A 17,950-nucleotide genomic window follows, 5' to 3' on the forward strand; every position below is an offset into this window, starting at 1 on the left:
AATGTTGCGCTTTGTTAGTCTGCGGCTTGGATCCGTGACAGTAAGCCAGATAGACAAACGTATTAAAGCGCTTTTCAAGATGCTCTCCTTGAGTTACGTTCCACACTTTATTCATAAGCGAATTTATTCCACTTCCAGCATGTTGTGGATCCAACATCCACAACATGCGGCACAAGCCTTTTTCCACAGAAATCCACGTTGTCACAATCCAGAAAGTCAATGCGGTCCTTCCTTGTTCGCTATGAAGTCCGTGATTTGTAGACTCACGATTCACATACGCTCGTATCCATTCATTTCCAAGAGTATTTCATTCATTATAATAATGTGGTGGCAACCATTTAATTCCACACGGATTTGTCCGTCGCGAGAGTTTTTAACAATGTCATGGCTTCCTTCCTTGTTTTTCCATCAAGCCACTAGACTAGACGCCTTATACAGACAGTTCTAACTCGTTTCTTTCCTTAAATTACTCACAGTTTGAAGTGTTGCTTGGCCTCCGATGGTTTAGAAGATGTTGCGATGTGTTTGCTCAAAATAAAATAACAAACTTTTGCACATGCAACAAAGAAAAATAGGCCTTTACAATATTCAAAAGAAATAGGCAAAACTCAAATAAAACAAACAACTTAGGTGTTCTGTCTTTCTTGATAATGCTTATAACTTCACAACTTAAATGGTATTTGTACGGTTTGTATGTACGTGTACGGTTACGTTACGGTTCAAAACTGTTCCTCGACGGCGTCTCTCAACAGGTTGCCCATCACTGTGGCGTTAGCACAGGCGCCGTGGGAATTGTAGTCCTTTATAGTGCGTTGACTACAGACGTCACAATTAGGTGGCCTTTCTTATCAAATAAAAATACTGGCTCTAACAGTAAGTGTGTTATTTATGAAAGAGGTGCGTTAGAGGGCTGTAGAAATAAATAAATAAATGCATTTTTTAATTCATCACTTTGTACAGATTATGAATGAACAGTCTGCAGTTAATCAACATTAAAATATAAGTTATTATTAAAATAATATTCAACTGTTATCAGAACTTAGTGCAACTGTAGTCTCATGCAGTTCGGTTGTCTCACTGCAAGAACCACTTTTACCACGTTTTTACAGACAATATGGTAGTAATTTTCACAAAGTCAAAAAAGAATTGCCTTAAATACATTGACATGTGAAAGCTGACAAAAAAAATCATGTTTCTTGGTCAAATCTAAATAAAAAAACATTAACATGGGGTCTATGGAAATTGCTCCCTTCTGCAGACTGCTCCTACTGGCCACTAGATGAATTGCAGTGTGAGGCACTTCCTTATTGTCCTCCCGACTCTGCCCCAGAGTTCACCGCTTGTTCCAAACCCATAAAACTGTGTGAGCGGTTGAGTGAGACTTCTCTTTAAAGGGTGCAATAAGACTTAACCCTAACTACATTTCAAAAGTTTGACATTTCAAAAGTGTTTTTTAGTACATTTCACCCACTGTGTCCTCTGTGGTAAATTGACTAAGAGGGTTTAAACAAGAAGAACGTCTGGTTTGGTAAAAGGGAAGACCTGAGTTGAGCTGTAAATACGTCCGGAATAATTTAGGGAAATGTTCATTCTTGTGAACAGCGTTATACAATTTAAGTACATTTACATTCCCTTGATGTTGGCGGAAAGAAAATCCGTTTAGGGAACAAAGAGGCAGATGGCTGCCTAAAGCTAGAGAAAGTACAAACCTTGCTAATACTTCTTCTTCTGAAGAAAGAGGCTTGATGGATGTAATAAAAAAAGGATTTGGATATATATAACTACAATAATGTGATAAGAAGAAAAAAGTCCTCTATCACACAAGTTATGTAAGGTTTTTCAAGTGAGGAAGTCACATGATGTTAGTGTGACATCACATTCAGCGTCAATCAAAGTAAGTGTGTCTTTAACAGTGGTGGAAAGTAACATTTACTCAAGTACTGTTCTCATGTACTGTTAAAAGTACTTTGAATGCTTACTTCTACTCCATACATTTTAAAGGGACATTATGTGTTGTTTACTCTACTACATTAACTTAAATAGCACTTTAGATACTTTTCACAATGAAAAAACATGTGATAAAATGTTGACCTAATGTGATTCCAAACATTTAAGCAATAAATAGCAGTTTGAGGTGAATAAAGTCAAATTATCCAATTCAAAACAAACTATTAAAAAAAAAAGTTGCCATTATTATGATTCGGAACATGATAAAATGCCACTTCACCCCACAATATTAAAAATCTAATAATGTTATGTTTCTATAACACATTTCATGGTGCCCCTTTTGATCCATGTTAGAGTTTTGTCCACTTGGATTGGAAATGGAAAGAGTGCACGGCCATCTTTGGTTGTCTTGGTGACGGTTCTAGTAGACCATTTTTACTGGTGGGGCAGTGCTGGGGCCAGTTATTTAATGAGAGCAGCATATTACAGATTTGTTCAAGTTTTCAACCCTTTTTTTAAATTGTATTTCTGATAAGTGTTGGTATTTGTTTTAGATGAATTTGCTTCAGTAAGTAACAATTTTATTAAATTACACAATTGGCAAAAAAAGCTTTCCTGTTCCTTTGGCCCGGGTTACAGAACACTCTTTGCTTACATACTATTATAAATTGCATTATTTTAGATTTTTCTTTTAGATGGGGGCCACAGGGAGGTCCAAGCTCAGTGTTAGAGGGGTTCTGGCCCCTGTTGGCCCCTTTTAGAACCGTCCATGCTTGGTGAGTTTGTACTTCAACACACAGAAGTGTGAAAGTCTTCTTACATCAGTTTAGTGCAAATGATCCCCGTCTGTAAGGGCTGTAAGAATGACGTACAGCAGGGTTTCTTTGTTCAAAGTGTCCTGCTGGCTTGATAATCAAAACCTTACTGACAGTTGCTTCAGTGAGTCATCATGTCATGTGCTCCAGTCCCCCGGGGGGTTTATCTGTCTGTGGAAACAAAAATGACAGACCTACAGAATGTGTTTTTTACGATTTAAGTTTATTATCCTACTGAATAAGGTTGAAATTTATAACAGTTATAATTGACTATCTATCTATCTATCTATCTATCTATCTATCTATCTATCTATCTATCTATCCATCTATCTATCTATCTATCTATCTATCTATCTATCCATCTATCTATCTATCTATCCATTTTATTTTACTCTATTTTATTCTACTATTGGAATAGACTTGTATAGGCCTACATAAAGAACTTATGTCACTCGCTTTTGTCAGTTCCTTTCTTTCTGAGGCGTGAATTTCAAAGGTTAAAAGGATATTAAATTGTTTTGGTAATATAATAGGTAACACTCAAATGTCTTAACAAATGTAGACTTATGTTAATTATAAAAAATAGAGTTTTTATCTTGTTTCAGCCTTAGCCACAAACCAAAAATGATTCCAATGCTCCCAGTGACCCCTAGTTGGTAGAGTTGGACGTGCATCCCGTGTTTACTTTTTTATCGCTAATAATGTCGTCACATCAAGATCAGCATTAGGCTGGAATTCCCATGTTTGGGAAACTCCACCAGCAAAAAACAGACATGAACATTGGTAGTGAAGCTCGGAGGATATGACTTTTGTTTGAAAGTGAAACCAAAGAGAGAATTTGAAGCAGAGTATTTATTAAACAACATATTCATAGGCTACTACATCATTATATTTGGACTTGCCCCTATATATAATTCCTCCTTTGTTATCAGAGGGCTGTTTGGAAAATAATTCCCGCAATAAAAAAAACGAGTTCAAATTAATCTTTTGAGTTTGTACCTGAACGCATCTTCAAAAACCCGGAAGCGTGTCGTCATTAGCAACAACAAACCCACCTGGCGGCGCTCAGCAGCCCGCAGTTGTTGTTCCTCTGACTGTGACAGCTAGTTAGAGGCGGGCCGGCAGCATACCATGAATAAACAGGCGGGTGAGAGGTCCCGCAGTTACCTGTAGTCTTTGGCTGGGCGTTGCTTTTTGTAAACGGGTGAACCATTTATCGGAGGCTCTTTTTTTCGACAGCCCTCCGCTACAATAGCTTAGCTTGCTAGCAGACATTAGCGACATTATTTCATGCGTGTGAATGGAAGAGCTCTTCCTCATTGCTTTTACCATAAAGGGGCAGTTCAGCTTTCAGAGGCTGAGCCAGTGGAGGATACATCCCCAGTGAGTTCCCGTAAAGGCTCACAAGCTGCTATGGAGCCGTACCCGGCTGTGGGCTGTGTGAACATCGGCAGTCTGACCAGCACCTTGCCGGTGATCCCCTGCCAGAAGCTGACGGACCTGTACTACCTGAGCAGGGGGGGCTTCGGCACCGTGTTCAAGGCGCAGCACTCCGACTGGAGGACCACCGTGGCCATCAAGTGCCTGAAACTCGACAATCCCGTTGAAGAAAGGTACCTGTGATCATGTGACCAACACTTATAAGCTACAATGTTATAGAGCTTTATATTTAAAGAATTTTGTTTTTTTTAAACTGAATGTCCACAGAGAATAAATAACGCCTGGGACAGTGTGGCTACATCTGCTACAAATGCAAGCCTCATACTTGATTTAAACTTCCAAAATGTCCAGTGTTGATGCTGTGATTTTCACCTTAAACACTTTTCTGTGACAGCTTGTTGTTGTTTATGCAACACTTGAAGTGCTTGTCATTGCTTTTCTCTAGTCCAAATGAATGAACAAACTTGACCCATTTAAAGACAACAGTTGTACACAGGTCACCATGAATCCTTGAACATGTGATTTGGCCCATCAAGATGTACTGTAAATCAACATCACTTCCATATCAGCCCTGATGAAATTCAGCTTTCACGTTTCAATCCTTTGGCGTTTTGTAACTCTGTATGCACCCACAGCAAATGTCTTCAGTGTTTTGGCATGATGATCTCTCTGTGTGAGAGCAGAGACTGACGGTGTGTCCCTGGCTGTGTTTCAGACACAGGAACAGCCTGCTGAAGGAGGCCGAGGTGCTCCACAAAGCCAGGTTCAACTACATCATCCAGATCTTTGGCATCTGCAACGAGCCCGAGTTCTTCTGCATCATCACCGAGTTCATGAGCAATGGCTCCCTTGACCAGTTGCTCCACGAGGTAGATTTATGTCATCGAGTCGTTTCATAACAATTAGAGAAGTTCATTTAGAAACTGATCTAATCCTAACATCATAATCAATTCATTTGAAGAGGCCCTGTTATGCCTTTCTTGTAGTGTCTTACTGTATACAGGTGTTTGTGCATGTAAATGCTCTGCAATAGGTCCAATCCCAAAGTTTATGAATCATGATTCTATTTAAAAAGATTGCAACTTTCCTAGTTTATAAGGCTTCTATACACAGTCAGAAATGTGCTACATTTTTGTTTAGGCGCTTTAGTGAAAGAAGCTTCTTTAAAAGAGCTCTCTTATTATAAAGTTACAGAGATAAGATAAGATAAGGGAGCATGAATCGTTAAAGTTCAATGATTCATGTGTATTGTCTATAATGGCCTTCATGCCTGTGGGACAGCCGTTTCTACAGCAGCACAAAGTGAAACTGGGAAGCTTTCACAGTCTTCAAAACCAGCAGGGGAAGAGAGACAAACAATAATACTCATATGTCTGTTCCCACATTTGTCTGTCATCACATGCTCCAAAACCAGTCAGGGAAATCCCCACTCCAGTGTGTTCTCATTGCACTGTGGAAAATTGGTTGCAAAAGTATGACATAATATCACTTTATTATACTATTAATATCATTATTATAAACAGTTATAATGACCCTTTAGCTCTTTAGCAGTGGTGAGGTAGCAAGTATTAACAACCTCTGAAATGTCCCAACTGACCAATTAGAATCGAGTATCAAGCTAAGTCGTGTAATTTTAATTAACGTATACTGTGGGGTAAGGCTTCACAACTCATCTAAATTTGATCGAAATCGCGTTATAGACTGGTGCAACATTTAAATTACAGTAAGTGTATTTTTCTATAACATTTAGAAATTGTGCAAATTGATTATTGTGGGGCTGCGGGAATATTCAAGCCTTCAAAAGGATTCTACAGATTTAATAATAATACATAGGTACATATCTGTATTTCACTATGGTTTCCAATACAAATATGAATATTGTTTCAAAATTGGTAATTCCTTTAAATAATAGCAAATATAATCGTTTTTTCCAAATTGTGGTGCCCTGCGGTAGGTGCTCCTGTACCTTTTATACCTTTTTATCTCTCTCAAACACACACACAGCCACTCCTATCCCTTTTTTAAAAAACCCGTAGAGAAGCAAATGTACACGGCAACTTTACAATACAATAGTAACTGATACTTATATTAACATTGTCTCCCGGTGTGTTGCCCCCGGCTACAGAAGGACACGTACCCCGTGCTGGCCTGGCCCTTGCGGCTGAGGATCCTGTATGAGATTGCGCTGGGGGTTAACTTCCTGCACAACATGAACCCACCACTCCTACATCACGACCTAAAGACGCAGAACATACTGATGGATGGGGAGTTTCATGTAAAGGTATGTGCGGGGGCAAGCATATGGAACGGTATGAACTGAATGCATAGGTGTCACCGAGGGTGGTTGTCTTACTGGCATTATCACCATGTGTACAATAATCAGATGTTAAGGGAATTTCCCTTGTTAACTCATTATTGCTCTGGAATTCTGAATCAAGGAGGGAACTATGAGAGGTCATAGCGCAATATGGATTAATAAATGAGCCAATAAAAGATAAGGCGGATCGTTCCAGTAATTTACAAGATCCGCTGCTGACAAACACAGAGAAGTCACGCACACACTCACACATACTTTATCAAACAATGTTGAAGAATTATCAGCAAATTATTGGATAGTTAAAAAGATGTTATTTGAAGCCCTACTTTTAATTTGTATTATAATTAAAGTCTACTTAACTTGTAGAAAATGCTGCTTCAGAAGCATGTAGTGTTTAGAAACAGATCTCGGCATCTCATTATATCAAGGAGAACAATTCTCCCACAACAAAGCCTTTCAGTTGTTTGTGGTTAGTAAAATATAGAAGAAAATCCAAGTAAAAAAAACCACATATAGCATTATCTAATAATGCTGATGTTCTGCTGTTGTTCTGTCCAGATTGCAGACTTTGGTCTTTCAAAGTGGCGCCAGCTGTCCGTCAGCAGAGGCTCGGGGTCCAAGCTCACAGAGATGGTTGGCACGGTGATCTACATGCCCCCCGAGAAGTACGAGCCCTCCAAGAGCCGCCGGGCCGACGTCAAGCACGACGTGTACAGGTGAGACCCGAGACTCAGTGACTAGTTATTAGAAATGAGGGGGGGATACTTTAAAAATGTATTCTCTAATATCTAGTTACCTGTAAAGAAATGTCACTTCATCTGAGTAACAAAATAAAGCTGTAATATAACCCGATTACTTTCTGTTACTTTTGGATTACCTCAAAATGTCAATAAAATGTTTTCTTTATTATGTGTGTTATGCGAGACAACAGAACAATGTGACCTTAGAAAAGAAGGAACCAAGATATTTAGGATCAGAAATTATTTTATTGATAGGAAAAGCTGCCTTTCATGAAGCCTATACAGGAAGTAGCTATACAGTGACAACGATACACATGAGCACATACTACAGTTTAAAGAAGCAGAAATAAGATCTGAGCTGACAGGAAATACTCCGTTTTAGTTTCATACACACTACACACTATTTTATGAACAGGTTCACCTGCTAAATTAAAAGGAGAACAAATGAACCAAAGGAAAACCATAAAGCAGATCCAGGCAGTAGGTGTATAGATTCACAGATAGTACAGAGCATTAAGCAGAAACAAAATCAGCTCCTATTACATGAGTATTCTCTTTTTAGTTTTTTAGTAACATTGTAATCCTGCTAGTGATCCCCAATATTTAGAAATGTAACAATTACCTTTTTTTTGGTATCCTGATTACATAAACCAATACATTTGATCCCCAAGCCTGTCTATAACATGAGTTTAATCTTGATATGTTATATGTGTATGATCTTTAAATGGTCAGTGGTATAATTATTCTGCTCTTGATGACTTCATCTGATAGTAAATATATGTTCAGCACGAAAGGAAGTTTTGTTACTGGCAAGGTGTGACGATGAGCTGGCATGGTGTAGGATTGTTAGCATACCAAAACAGAACAGTGCTGCGGATTTCTTCTGTCAGTCATGACGGGACAATGGTTTGATTTCAGGAATCTGTCAAAGAGGGAGTGGTAACTGTTACATAAGAAGTATAAATAAGAAATACACTTTCCCCCGTGGCTGTTGCAGTCTCTTAAAGATCCCCTACCCTAAAATATGTGTTTTCTGGTGTCTGCTGCTCATCATTTCTGTTGAGTAGATGAGTTGAGATGTTTCCACATTCCTCTACTCAAAGGAAGTAGGTGGAGCTCTCCCTAAAGTCTGAGATTCAAATGTACCGCGGGAAGGCTAAATGAAGTATTAGGACTTTCAGAATAACAACTTTTGTTGGACGACATATTCATCATCATTATTTGTTAATTCACAATTTAAATAAAAATAAGTATTATAAAAAGACTTAATGTAACTACGTGAAATGGGATGCAACGATAAGCTATCAGAAGCTTGAGAACATGGGCCCAGACGCTAAACAGAAAGTATTTACATTATATAATATGAATACGTCTAGAATGAAAGAGAATTCATGTATCATACAGAAACATCACATCCCCAAAAATACATTACACTAACCAAAAACCCTAATAAACTAAACTACTTATGGTCTAACATATGTATTTAATCAGTCTACACATTGGTTAAATTAGGTAAGATATATTAAATACACAGTATATGGGAATATAATGGTATACTAAATGCATTAAGAGTAAAGTATACCTGTGTAAAAGTCCACAGCCTTTCACCGTATGTAATCTCTGACATCTTAACAGGTGTTGTTTTAATCAATAATACAAGAACTAATCATGATAAAACAACAGTACTGTCTTTTTAAGATGATATAATGATAATGGCATAATAATGCATTCACCCTTTAACCATTACACTTTTTATCCCTATTCCTTAATATTCAGATATTGAAATTCAAATGTGGGAAAAATATATGAAAAGTATAAAAATAAAAGATAAATACAATAAAACGACACAACAAAAGCAATAAATAGAACGCATTTTCATCTAATAATGGTTGGAAGAATCCTGAAATGATTCTAGCAATATATTGGATAAGTTTTTGGTGACATTCTTATTGAAACAAACACACATGTGAACACAGCAGGCACAATCGAGGTCAGCAAAAAATAATGGAGCATGTGTAACGTAAACGTTTTCAAGGTAAGGTCTATATATCGTATGATAAGTCGATAACGTAATTATCTAACTCGCATCACAAATGTAAAAGCCAATTGTGGTCTAAATCCCAAACACAGACAAAATCACCTAAAACCTCAAGCAAAGTTTACTGAGACTAAAGCGCTAGTTAGCATTAGCATTTTCAAGTTTGACACCAAACCTGTTGAGCGTGCAGTTTTTATTTGAAATGCTCTTTCAAGAAAAATCCTGTCAACTGCTAACGTTGTATCAGCCACTGTTAGTGTCAAGCTGACAAGCTAACAAGCTAACATAAACAATGCTAGCTATAGTTACAATCCTATGGAAGAGCATTACCCACATGTGAAGATTTGTTTGAGATCTGACCAAAAGCGATTTATAAATGTTTTCGTTCAGCTCTTGCACTTCAGACAAAAAAACTCACTTCTGATCCAAAACAAAAATTCACATCTGGCCCTATTCCTCTTCCGTACAATCCTGTTACATCTGTTAGCCGATTTCGGTTCCCAACAGACTCATGTAATTCAAACATGTTTGGCTGAATCTTCTCTGACGTTGGATATAGATATTCATATATCTGAATATTCATCTAGCCAGAATTTCCCGATGAGGGAGGTAAAGTAGATATGCTATCAAGCTTTTCTGATGATTTTTTGTGAGCGTATCATGTGAGGATATTTTTACATTATTTTCAACATGTGTGGGGGGGAACTTGAAGTTGCACAATAGCTTTGGATTGCTGCAACAGGTCAACCAGTAATCTTCCTTCCTCAAAGCCACTTCTATGGTTAGCTCAATGTAAAGTCCCTCAGCTCTGAGGGGGAAATCCAGTCCTAAAGAATTACATAACTCTAACTTTCCCTCACTTTTTCTCTCTGTCATGTTTACATTGAAGCTATGCCATCATCATGTGGGAAGTGCTGTCCAGGCAGATTCCATTCGAAGGTAACCCTTGTTTTGAACTTGTATCCAAGTTTGAGTGACCTTTTATGGAGCTAGCAGGCTAATCAAACATCTGTGTTTGTGTTTAGAGGTGACCAACGTCATGCAGATCATGTTTAGTGTGCTGCGTGGGATGCGTCCTGACACGGGGGAGGAGAGCCTGCCCCCCGACATCCCCAACAGAGAGACCCTCATCACTCTGATGACCTGCGGCTGGACCACCAACCCCGACGAAAGACCTTCCTTCCTCAGTAAGCTCCCAGAAATAACTTAATTGCCAGAAAAATACAAATTCCGCCGTCTCCAAGGATTGCACTCTGTCGAACCAGGTTAACCTTTTTCACAGTTTGGGATGACTTTTCTTTTTTTATGCTGAGTAACAGACAAATCCTCCTAGTTAGTGCTAACTTTGACTCTGACTAAGCAGTGTCAGCCTCCGGTCACATTACTGAAATGTCCTCTGACTGCCTTTTTAAAAAATTGTGAAATCTGTCCTAATCCACAGTTCATGTAAAAAAAATGGGGTCAATTATTGGAAAGGACACTTACCTGCCACCTATTTTAGGTTTTTGTAGTGAAATGGTATCGATAACTCCTGTTTTGAACTTCACAAATGACTTCCTAGTTTGAAATAAACTGAAGTAATCAGAGACGCTTTTTGATCACTGAACAAAGAGCAGATATACGAACTCACGGTACATCCACACAAAGGATTTGGAAAAAGCTTGCCGGCGGGCGTGTCTGAAGCTCGACCAACAACCAATCACATGAATCTCCCGCCCCTGACACACAAGCACGCGGTTTGATTGGCTAGAGCTTGTACTGGCATATGATTCGATTGGCTGACGCCTCCATCGAGGCGTCAAAAGTAGAACATTGTTCTACTTTTGCAGCGAGCACCGCGAGAGCAGCTAGAATCCTGACGGCCCGTCCACACACAGGCATGAAAAAAAATCTTGAAAAATCTTGGAGGTGGGCGTGTCTGAAGTTTGGCGATTTTTTGCGAGCAACGCGACCAACAACCAATAACATGAATCTCCCGCCCCCGACATCCCGACAATCCTGAAGATGCCTGGAAATCTCCGCTTTGCTTCCCACAATGCAGTTCGGCGAAAAGTGAGGACAAGTGACGTCACCCCATTCAAAGTGAATGGGCAGAAGCGTTGAAAGATTTTTTTAACGCTGCTGTGTGGACGGGCCGTAAGTGACTAACTACAGACTGGTTTAAACAATGTGCAGTGTTCACTGCATTGAAATGAACTAGAATAGCACACATTATGTGCATTCATGTAATGCATAGTGTGGTGGTTAGAGTGAATGAAAGTTATGTATCTGTCAATACATTCTTGTGGTAAATCTACACACTGGAAAGAATGCTATTCCAAAAATGAGTAAAAAATTATGAAAACAAGCTGTTATTGCATTTAATAAGTAAAATAATATGCCAATACAACAAATTAAAACTTGCTTGGTACAATTTCTTGAAATAAGATATTTAGATACTGTAAATCAGATCTTGTAATTAGCTGTGAAAACTTATTTTGAACTATATTTGACCAGAATCAGGAAATGTTGTTACAAAACATGCCAGAAATGCTCAGAAGTGTCCTGTTTTCTGATGTTAATTGGTGATTTTCCAATAAAAATGTTAAAAAAAAAAAAACGTAATCTGAAATACAACTCAAAATAAGATGATTTCAATAGTCTTTGACTTAACAGGATACTTAAGATGCATCGTCTAAAAACAAGACCCTATATCTCACTGCCTTGATAGTTCCTAAGTCATTAGGTCTTACATGTATATCAAGTGTAAAGACTTATTTTGACTAGATACTAGACACATATACTTCTAGTTTTTGTAGTGCAGACTCCCTGAAACGGTTTCGTTAACCATCCAGCTTCCTTTAATCTGTTCTTGAAAGTGCCCTAAATACCAAACATGCAGTAAAATTTCCGTTGGCACGTTTCTGGACCTGATCTCAGCCCAGAGAGCGGTGTGATACAGGAGCAGTATAACAGGTTTTGTTCTCTATTGTTGACTAGATCTCACAGTGTGATTAACAGTTACGATGTGTGGTTTCAGAGTGTTTGATCGAGCTGGAGCCCATGGTGAGGACGTTTGACGAAATCGACTTCCTGGAGGCCGTGTTGGAGATCAAGAGGTCAAAGGTTAGTCCGGGATCTTCTCACAGCTTTTTTTGGTTTCTGGCTGTCTATCTCTTTTGTGAACACGATACTCAGGAACACCTTAAGACACAATCTTCTTGCAATTTGGCACTCAAAGATGAACTGAGTAGACTTTGGTGGTTGAAGGTCACTGTGAATTTTGGCCATAACTCAATAATGAATACGGTAGTTATAATAATATCACTCAAATATCTGACAGTATAAAATACATCTATTGTCAGAGTATATTCCAACAGCATACTCCAAAGATTTTAATTTTGATTACAGGAAAGCCTCGGTGCTTAGTTAAATACTAATTGTTTTCACTATAATTTATTGATTTATAACATAAATAATTGGCAAGGGTTTGTCAAAAGTTACCATAACCTAAAGTGGGCATTTTCTGTATCCTAGAATTGTAATCTTCATTGTAAATAAAAACTCTTTTAAATATTAAAAGTCTTAATTTTGCAAATAATCAATTCAGTTTTTTAACTTTTTTTAAATACTTTTTCTTTATCGAGTTAATTCATAAACAGATGCACAAAGCACAAATCACATATAAATACACATTTAAATAAAACATGTAAACTCTGATATATTGAAATTGAAATGAAAGCTGATGACCAGGCATGTTCTCTTCATGTCTTCCAGTTGCTCCACATTTTGAACTCACACTACAGTTGTTCCCTTTTTACAGCCAACCGTTCCACAGGATGCAACTGTTCAAGTGTTACTGTCACACTGAGAGGAGCACAACTGTAGCTTTAGTATCCCCTCCAAAGACCTGTGTTTCTTCCTCATCCGTTATTAACCTTTAGTGTGACTTTAGAGCGGGATGAGGGATATTCTCCTGTCTCAGAATATGAAGTTAGTTATGAGAAGCTAATGAAGCTAATTCTGAATGTGATGACGTCACACAAAGAAGGGGATGTAGATCTTGAGCTGTGTGTAATTTTGGAGAGTTTTGCTGTGACTAAGAGAGGATAACACATTCATCATTTCCCCTCAGCATGTCCTTCCTCTTTCAGGTCCTGGTGTTTGTGTTTGTGCACATATGAGTAAGGCTGTTATAAAGTTAAATTAAGAACCAGTAAACAAATGACATGATGCAGTGTGTATAAAATGATGGAGTTTTTTTATACTTGAAGCAGTTATATCAAATTATGACAATATTGTAAAAACACAGAGACAAAAGTAAGACAAAAGGAAACTTTTATTCATGCTGAACTTTAACACATTTTTCTCCTTTTCTCTTTCAGTAACTTTACATTTTCAGAAACTTAAAGAATTTTGAAATGACAATGCTGTTTCATAAAATCTTTTTGGAAACTTGCCAATTTAAGAATAAACAAGACTTTGAATTGTAATCAATAACACATTCTAATCGTGTTTTTAAATTGTATTTCTATTATATAATACATACAAAAAATGCTATAATCAATTGTTACTCTCTTTTACTTTTAAATGATAAGAACTGGGATAAACAGCCAGTAGTATTTGGTGTTCAGCTTTCATATTCATATATTCAGTACGAGGAACAGGGAAGGCAGATACATGAAACACTTCTGCATCACACAAGATGTTTACGTCATTTATGAGAGGTTGGATTAAGTGTTCCCGTTTGGGTCAGGTATATTTGATTGAACACGTTGTTAACATCCTCTTCCTCTCCCCAGCTGCGGTGGGGGTCCGCCTGCTGCTCAGCACAGCCGGTGAGTGAGAAGAGGAGTGAGGAGGGGTCCCTCAACATGCTGAAGGACAGGAGCAGCCCCTGGCCGGTCAGTAGCTCACATATCTGAGGATACACAGTGGTGCAGGAATGAGTCCTCAAACCCAGAAGGCAGTTAGCATTTGACCGATTCCAGTTCCCTTGTCTCGTCATTTTTTTTAGCGTGTTTGCGGTTAGAAGCATGAAATAAGATCTATGGTTAGCACGAGCTGGAGAGATTTAAATGTTTGGTTCTATGACATAAAATACTTCAGTAAATACCCCACTCGTTAATATCTGTAGCCTCCATGTGTCATACAACAAGTGGCCAAATGAGAAGACTAAACAACATCACGCCAACGCCATTCTTTCTTTAGCTTAGTGGTGATGAGCAGCCAGGCGAACATGTTATAGTTTGTTTATAGACTAGCGTTACTTTAATGTATTTTACTTCTGGCGATTGCATTTAAAAATCTAAAAGTTGTGTTAATATGTGGAGGTTATTCAGCTGAATAAAACGTACCATAAACATGTCTTGACTAAGAGCTTATTTTCTGCCATATCCCAAATTCCAATGAGGAAATCGTATTGCTTTTTGTCGATGGCGCCCTTGTACTGTTAACTTCCGGGTCAAGCTATGAAAATACATCATCACTGCACCACTCTACATCCAGATGAAGTATAATGTTGATCAGTGAAACTTGTCTGTCTGCGGTATCTGATGCCTATGTTGAAGTTTAAATGAATGTTGTGCCACAGGAGAGCTCCACCTCCACCTCCTGCTCTGGCTCCTCCCAGGACACAGACATATCAGTCCCTGGGGCCCTCAGCAGCAGCAATATGGCATTTTCTAAAGGTGAGGACACTCACTTTGTATCTATTGTAGTCAATGATCTGCATGCAATATTAGATTTGTCACACCTCTTCTTCCACTCTTTCAGATGGGGAGGGGCTCCCGTCGTCTTTTATAGCAAATACTCTGGAGGCCCCTGCGTCTCTGAGGGACCAAGACAACAACCTGAACAGCTACCAGAGTGCAAAGCCCATGAACGACTTGAACATACCCGTCAAACTAGGCCCGCCTGCCACTTGCTGTGAGACCCAGCTGGAAAACCTCACCATCAAGCCTCAGCAACAGCAACAGGGTAAGAGCGTTTACCAGAGTTTGGTTAAGATTCCTCTATTGTTCATTATTTTAAACCTGCAGCCCAACTTTCGTCAGGCTCTTCCTCTCCAAAACCAACAGAGCAGGTTTTTCAAACTAGTAAAAACATTGAATAAGCAGTTTTATAAGGTGTTTCTTCAATGCAATATGGCTGGAAACTGACATTTTGGAGGGGCTATGAGCTAAAGGCTAACATTGGCTCAGCTTGTTTTTATGCTAAGTTAAGGTCCAGATTTCTGATGACTAAAATACTTAATCTATTGTCAAAAACAAGCACATTTAAAAAAGTTAATTGTAAAAATTGGGCTTTTATGACAGCTTCTGGCAGACCCCATAAACAGACAGTTACTTTGATTGGAATAATACATTTCTCTAGGTTTCGAAAACATTTTGGAACGTGCGCTCAACTAAATATATAACATAGGTCTAGTACATTTTAGGACATTAGGGGGCCCTATTCTGCTCATTTTCACAATTAATATTTATATTTAGTTCCTCTACTGTGACATGTCTCCATGCTTTAATGTTCAAAAAGCTCTTTATTTTTCTCATCCTGCCTGTGCTGCAGCACCTCTTTTCACCCTCTGTCTGAAACCAGAGCCCAGTCTGCTCTGATTGGTTAGCTGGCCGGCTGTTTTTTAATTTTAGATATTAAATAAGCACAGTGGATAATATACTTTACTTATTAATTTTTCTTATTATGTTTTGTATTATTAATAAAGTGTGCCTCCTTGTTTATATAATATGTAAGTCTACTCTTTTTACTTCATCTGAACTCTACTCTTGCTGTTGTAATATCCTACATTTCCCACCTGCGGGACGGATAAAGGAATTCTGATTCTGATATAGTTCTTAAAAGTCCAATTAAACAAAATATTTGTATTGCTTTCTCCCCAGTTGCAGCTGATTACTCCCCCCCGCTGCGTCACTCCCCCCCCCTACAAGGCCCGATCGCCCGGTGGATCGAGGCCCGGCGCGAGGAGATCGTCCTCCAGATGACGGTGGCGTGTCTGAACCAGAGCTGTGACGCGCTGCAGGCCCAAACGCTGCTGATGCAGGAGGACTACGAGCTGATCATGACCCAGAGCACGCGCACCGCCAAGGTCCGCCAGCTGCTGGACGACTGCCGCCGGCAGGGGGAGGACTTCTGCCGAATCGTGGTCCGCAAGCTGAGAGACAACAAGCAGAACGGCCTGAAGCCCTACCCCCCGGAGATGGGCTCCCCCACCTTCGCCCCCTCTGCACCCCCCCTCTGCACCTCTTACAACATCACCAGGAACATGTAGCAGCCACACCATTTGTAAACTTTACACTACGCTCCCTGGAGTTGGCAAGATGGCCGCTGCAGTTACTGTGCCCTCAAAGAAGCTGTGGGGGAACACTGCTTCAAAGAATAGTCCCTCACATGAGACAAAAAAGGTTATCTTCCAGAAGAAAAAAAACGTTTGTCGGAATCTGTGTTTTTATTTAACAATCTTATGGATTTAATTTATAGTTCCTTCATTCTGAGTGGATGTATCGCAGGGTTTTTGTGTTATGTTTTTGTCTCCAAAAATAGCATTATGTGAAAGTGTGATAATAACACAATATAGCCGAGTATTTTTGTTTGTGTGTGAGAGTGTGTGTACACTCAGTCGGCTAGAGGACTGTTAACATGCTGGAAGACCGACTGCAAAAATAAGGTATTCCTATAAAAAGCAATTTTAAAGTATCATGGGTGAACAATCAGGATGCTTATCACCTGAACGAAGAGCATCACATGACACGTACATCAAATCTGTAAAAAAAAAAAGCCTTCAATTCCAATAATAGCTAAGTACATGTTCTTGGAGGTTAATTGTAATACAGCACTCAAAATAAGAGGGCTGCATGTGTGTCTAGATAAAAAGTGGACCAGAGTGATCTGATTTCTTTGATCTTCTCAGTAGTGGCCTCACCTCTGAGTATTTGTAATGTCGGACTCATTTAGATTCTTCCGGAGGCACAGCTAATCTGCTAAAGATCTAACAGATGAACAGAGAAGATGGAACATGTTTAGTTCAACGGCTTATTAAAGTGCAGTATACACAGTTAGAGCTCATTAACATCACTCTTTACGCTAACAACTTTTTTTGTTCTACTGTAGTTGTGCTTCCTAATCGATACGTTCATAAGCGTCATAGCTCCGTTCACACATCACATGAACACAGTAGCACCAGTTTGTCTGAACGAGGCGTACTGAGTGATATGGTTTTGAATTTGCTTAATTCACAGCACACTGAAAAAACTTAAACATTGACTTTAATGAAATGTATAATGCAAACAATTTCACATAACTATCAGGTTAGTTGAAAGTAATAATAGTAAGTTTAAATAAAATATATTAGGTTCAACTTAATATTATTGCTTTCATCTAACCTAGTGTTTCTCAAACTTTTTCATACCAAGGACCACTTAACCAATAAAAAAAAAACACAAATATCCAAAAACACATAGTTTTTCTAGAACAGATTACAAATTGCCTGAAGATGGTACAAACAAGTGGCAACATGTTTGATGAAGGGGTTGCGCTGGGCTATATCATGCAATTGAAAGTGAAACTTAAGCTTGCTCCATAGCGGAAATATTCCCGCGCGAGTGCGGAAAACTTAAATTAATTTATTTCCAATATGTAATTTTACCAATATACTCACGGA

General features: G+C 38.8%; 1 protein-coding gene across 1 annotated transcript; it reads left to right on the top strand.

The window, feature by feature from the left end:
• Nucleotides 1-3,803: 3,803 nt before the first annotated feature.
• Nucleotides 3,804-17,591, top strand: ripk2 (receptor-interacting serine-threonine kinase 2). The gene is made up of 11 exons (XM_010775380.1): nt 3,804-4,375; nt 4,918-5,071; nt 6,328-6,483; nt 7,078-7,235; nt 10,187-10,236; nt 10,323-10,484; nt 12,317-12,402; nt 14,079-14,180; nt 14,870-14,966; nt 15,052-15,255; nt 16,173-17,591. The coding sequence occupies exons 1-11, from the start codon at nt 4,053-4,055 to the stop codon at nt 16,559-16,561; spliced, it is 1,881 nt and encodes a 626-aa protein (XP_010773682.1). The 5' UTR covers nt 3,804-4,052; the 3' UTR covers nt 16,562-17,591.
• The last annotated feature ends 359 nt before the right edge of the window (nt 17,592-17,950 follow it).

This window comes from Notothenia coriiceps, unplaced genomic scaffold (genome assembly GCF_000735185.1).
Source record: "Notothenia coriiceps isolate Sejong01 unplaced genomic scaffold, NC01 NC01_scaffold00015705, whole genome shotgun sequence".
Taxonomy (NCBI): domain Eukaryota; kingdom Metazoa; phylum Chordata; class Actinopteri; order Perciformes; family Nototheniidae; genus Notothenia; species Notothenia coriiceps.

Coding starts and splice junctions, on each gene's coding strand:
- ripk2 (XM_010775380.1), top strand. CDS start 4,053: ATGCGTGTGAATGGAAGAGCTCTTCCTCATTGCTTTTACCATAAAGGG. Junction 5,072..6,327: donor TTGACCAGTTGCTCCACGAG/GTAGATTTATGT, acceptor CCCCGGCTACAG/AAGGACACGTACCCCGTGCT. Junction 6,484..7,077: donor ATGGGGAGTTTCATGTAAAG/GTATGTGCGGGG, acceptor TGTTCTGTCCAG/ATTGCAGACTTTGGTCTTTC.